The sequence below is a fragment of the Mandrillus leucophaeus genome, unplaced genomic scaffold (assembly GCF_000951045.1).
Source record: "Mandrillus leucophaeus isolate KB7577 unplaced genomic scaffold, Mleu.le_1.0 Scaffold1189, whole genome shotgun sequence".
NCBI classification, from domain to species: domain Eukaryota; kingdom Metazoa; phylum Chordata; class Mammalia; order Primates; family Cercopithecidae; genus Mandrillus; species Mandrillus leucophaeus.
The window spans coordinates 344,858-348,324 of NW_012100198.1; the positions used below are offsets into that span (position 1 = coordinate 344,858).

Genomic DNA, 3,467 nt, shown 5'->3' on the forward strand with positions numbered 1-3,467 from the left:
CTCAGTTTTTGCAATACCTGTCCCTGCCAGTCTCCAAGTGTCCCTAGTTACAGGTCAGCTCCACACTGAAGGGGAGGAGCTACTTCCTAGGGTCTCTTCCCAGCATCACAGCCCCACATCCCAGCGACCAACGGTGTTGTACTCCTGGGGGCCAAAGAGGACCCTGATTGCTTTGTTTTGTGCCATGTGAGTACTATGTCCAACAGGATGGCTGGTGGACGGGAGACATGTTTGACTTTGATTGGATTCCTTCTTATCTGTCTGAAAATGGTGAGTTCATCATTCCAACTGCCCTCAACTATTTAGGGGAAAAAGAAAGACATTATTTTTCTCTCTTTTTTTTTTTTTTTTTTTGAGGAGTTGGGGAATGGGGAGATAGAAATCGAAATACTTTTCAAAAGTTCGTACCCAGGTTGTATATGTTTGCGTGTTTGAAATTTAATGCCATATACTAGAGAAAGAAAACAAGATTATCATTATATTTTAAGAACAAAGATTTCTGAAAAATCTGTCAGCAGCTACTGACTTAGTTCAATAGGCAGATTCAAAGGGCAAAGAAATGAAATAGTAACGGGATCTGCCTCCAGCCTCTAAATTCCATTTAGAGTTGCTTTGCAGTAGATTGGGGTGCTGGGAAACGATTTGTGTGGAGAAATACTTGTATGGATCGAAAGACTGCTCACATTAGGTATAAAAATGTTGTGATTAACTTATTACCGCTTTTACTCCTGTTTTACATTTGTTCAAGTGGTGTTTTTCTGTATGGTTCTAATTTTCTAAACTTTCCTTTTCAGGTTGCTTCAGCAAAATCAGGTACAATTTTCTGACATGAAAGTTCTTCCTCTTTGTATTTGATTTTAATTTCCATTGCTAATTTATGGGCTACCCTGAAATCTAAAGGCTCTATGGGAAAAAAAATTCAGTATTTTCTGAGCACTCACACTGGGTGCTAAGCACTATACTGGGTCCTGGGGAGTTGATAATTGGTAAGACAAATAAATGGATTGAACTTGAAAGACAAATCTTCAGAAAGTGTTCTTGCTGAGTACTGTAATGTATACAGTCATGTAGGCATGCATTTTCTCATATACGGTTAGCCATGTGTGAAATATTACAATGCTCATCATTCTAGCTAAGATATTGTACAGAGTCTAATTTATATAAATGTTCTTGTTTTTGTTCCGGGGAATTAGAGGAAAAATGAGAAATGCTATCTTTGATTAAATTGGCAATATTCCCTGCTTTAAAAAGGATTTTATACTTCTAATATTACATATTTAAAATAGAGACAACAGTCACTCAGGACTGAAAGGGGGCCCTCTTTTAAAAATATTTGATCTCCGGGGGGAGGGAGGAGGGATTATACTGGGAGTTATACCTGATGTAAATGACGAGTTGATGGGTGCAGCACAGCAACATGGCACAAGTATACATATGTAACAAACCTGCACGTTATGCATATGTACCCTAGAACTTAAAGTATAATAAAAAAAATTATATAAAATAAAAAAATAAAAATTAAAAAAAAATATTTGATCTCCATCTTTCTTAAGTAGATAACTGAAGGCAAAAATAATTTATCTAGAGGCCCCTCCTAGCTCATTTGTGCTAGAAATCTAAATACCTAGAATGGAAATTTATTTTTAGGAGGATTTAGCTTATCTCTAGGAACCACATAATATCAACCATATCACCAATAAATTCTCATAGTGATTTGACATAAATTAGAAAAATTTGCATTTATTATTTTGTCTACACCACAGAAAAAGAAGTGAAATCAAGACAGTTAAAAAATTTGATATAGATGTATGTCTGAGCCATGAAATTTCATAAAATTCATACATATACAGTAAGTTTTTAAAAATTTCTATTTCCTGGCCAGGTACCAAGGCTCACACCTATAATCTCAGCACTTTGGGAAGCCAAGATGGGAGGATTGATTGCTTGAACCCAGGATTTCAAGACCAGCCTGGGCAACATAGCAACACCCCATCTCTTTAAAAAATTATTATTTCTTGCTTTATTCTTATTTACTTGTCTTATTCTTGAGAGATCTTTAGGATTAGCCAGGAAACTATAGGAAAGACTGTTTGGCTATACACAAAGTGGCTTTTTAAATAAGTGGCCTTTGGGTGGACTAAATCTAACTCTGCCGTCTCTTACAAGGTCCCAGCACACCCAGGACACATCAAGCCCTCAGAACAGGACGCTTTTTGGTCCTCACAGCATCTGCCTTATTCTAGAGAAATGGTGGGTCAGGCTAAGCTGGTGATGCTGCTGCTAATTGACTCAATTGCTAATTGAGTCCTGACTTTTCAATAGATGGAATGTGTATTAGCTACACTGTATAGAAGGTTTTATTTTTTGTGTATGTATTTTGATTCTCTTTGGGCTCTGGTATTGCTGTGTATCTGTGTCTGGTCACTGGGGCCTCATGGGCTAATTTAGATCTCTTTGAGCTGGTGGAATGCACAGACGCTGAGAACCAAGGGGTTTCATTTTTGACTGATCAGAGTGGTTGGTTGTACATCTAGGGAATAAAGTTTTCTCTTTCATCAGTCCAGTCAGTGGGCTAACCATAGAATTAAGGAAGAGTAAGGAACTGCTGCTACTTTATGGACTTTACACTCAAGTTTCTCATCTATTAAAGGGCAACATACTACATAGGGGTTGATCTTCTTTCATTGTTGATGCTGGTCAGAGCCTACCCTAAAACCAGGTGTAAAACAGACAATCTGTCTCTCCAGCCTGTGTTTGCCCCACACTCCTCAGAATCCCATTTTCACAGGACCTCTCCATGGCAGTGCCATATGGTCTGGCTTTTCCAAACCCATCAAAATTTACTTGTCTTGGCTCATACACAAACATACACACACACACTTTCCAAGTGCCCTAACACACACTATTTCACTTAATCTTTACAACAATCCTAAAATGCAGGTATTTTAAATTTCAAAGTAAATCCTAATATGTAGGTATTAATAATCCATATTTGTCAAGGAAGGTAACAAGTCTAGAAGAGGTACAATGACTTGCATGCCTTCACACACGAAAGTAAATAGCAGGGCCAGGGCTCAAACCCAGAGCTCCTGAATCCAAACCCTTTGCTATTTTCCTACTACACAACCCTGAGTTTCATTCTGTGATACTGGCTTCCTGCATTATGACTTCCAAGCAAATGTGCCTCTCCTAGATCAATTCCATGAGACCAGTTTTGTGAAGCCCTCGGGCCCTGTGACAGGCCTGTGGGGAGAGGGTCTGTGTCATGCTAGCCTTTTAGATGCCTTTCAAACCACTCCGTGAATGCATGATCCGGCCTCCTGTGTCTGTGGCTAGTTTGGTTGTCATTTTCCCAGGAAGTTAGTTCTTTCCAATGAACAGAACTGGTAACATAGGAGATAAGATTAATTGTGGGGACAGAGGAAACAGAAGATGTTGAGAGATACCAGAAAATTAGAGGAAAGAAG

The 3,467-nt window shown here is 38.7% G+C and overlaps 1 protein-coding gene across 1 annotated transcript in view; it reads left to right on the plus strand.

Moving 5' to 3' along the window:
- The first annotated feature begins 207 nt into the window (after positions 1–207).
- Positions 208–3,467, plus strand: part of FNDC7 (fibronectin type III domain containing 7) — a 37,474-nt gene continuing 34,214 nt past the window's right edge. The window contains exons 1-2 of the mRNA XM_011965958.1: positions 208–270; positions 795–813. Of these exons, the coding sequence (XP_011821348.1) occupies positions 208–270; positions 795–813 (82 nt within the window). The remainder of the gene's footprint in view (positions 271–794; positions 814–3,467) is intronic.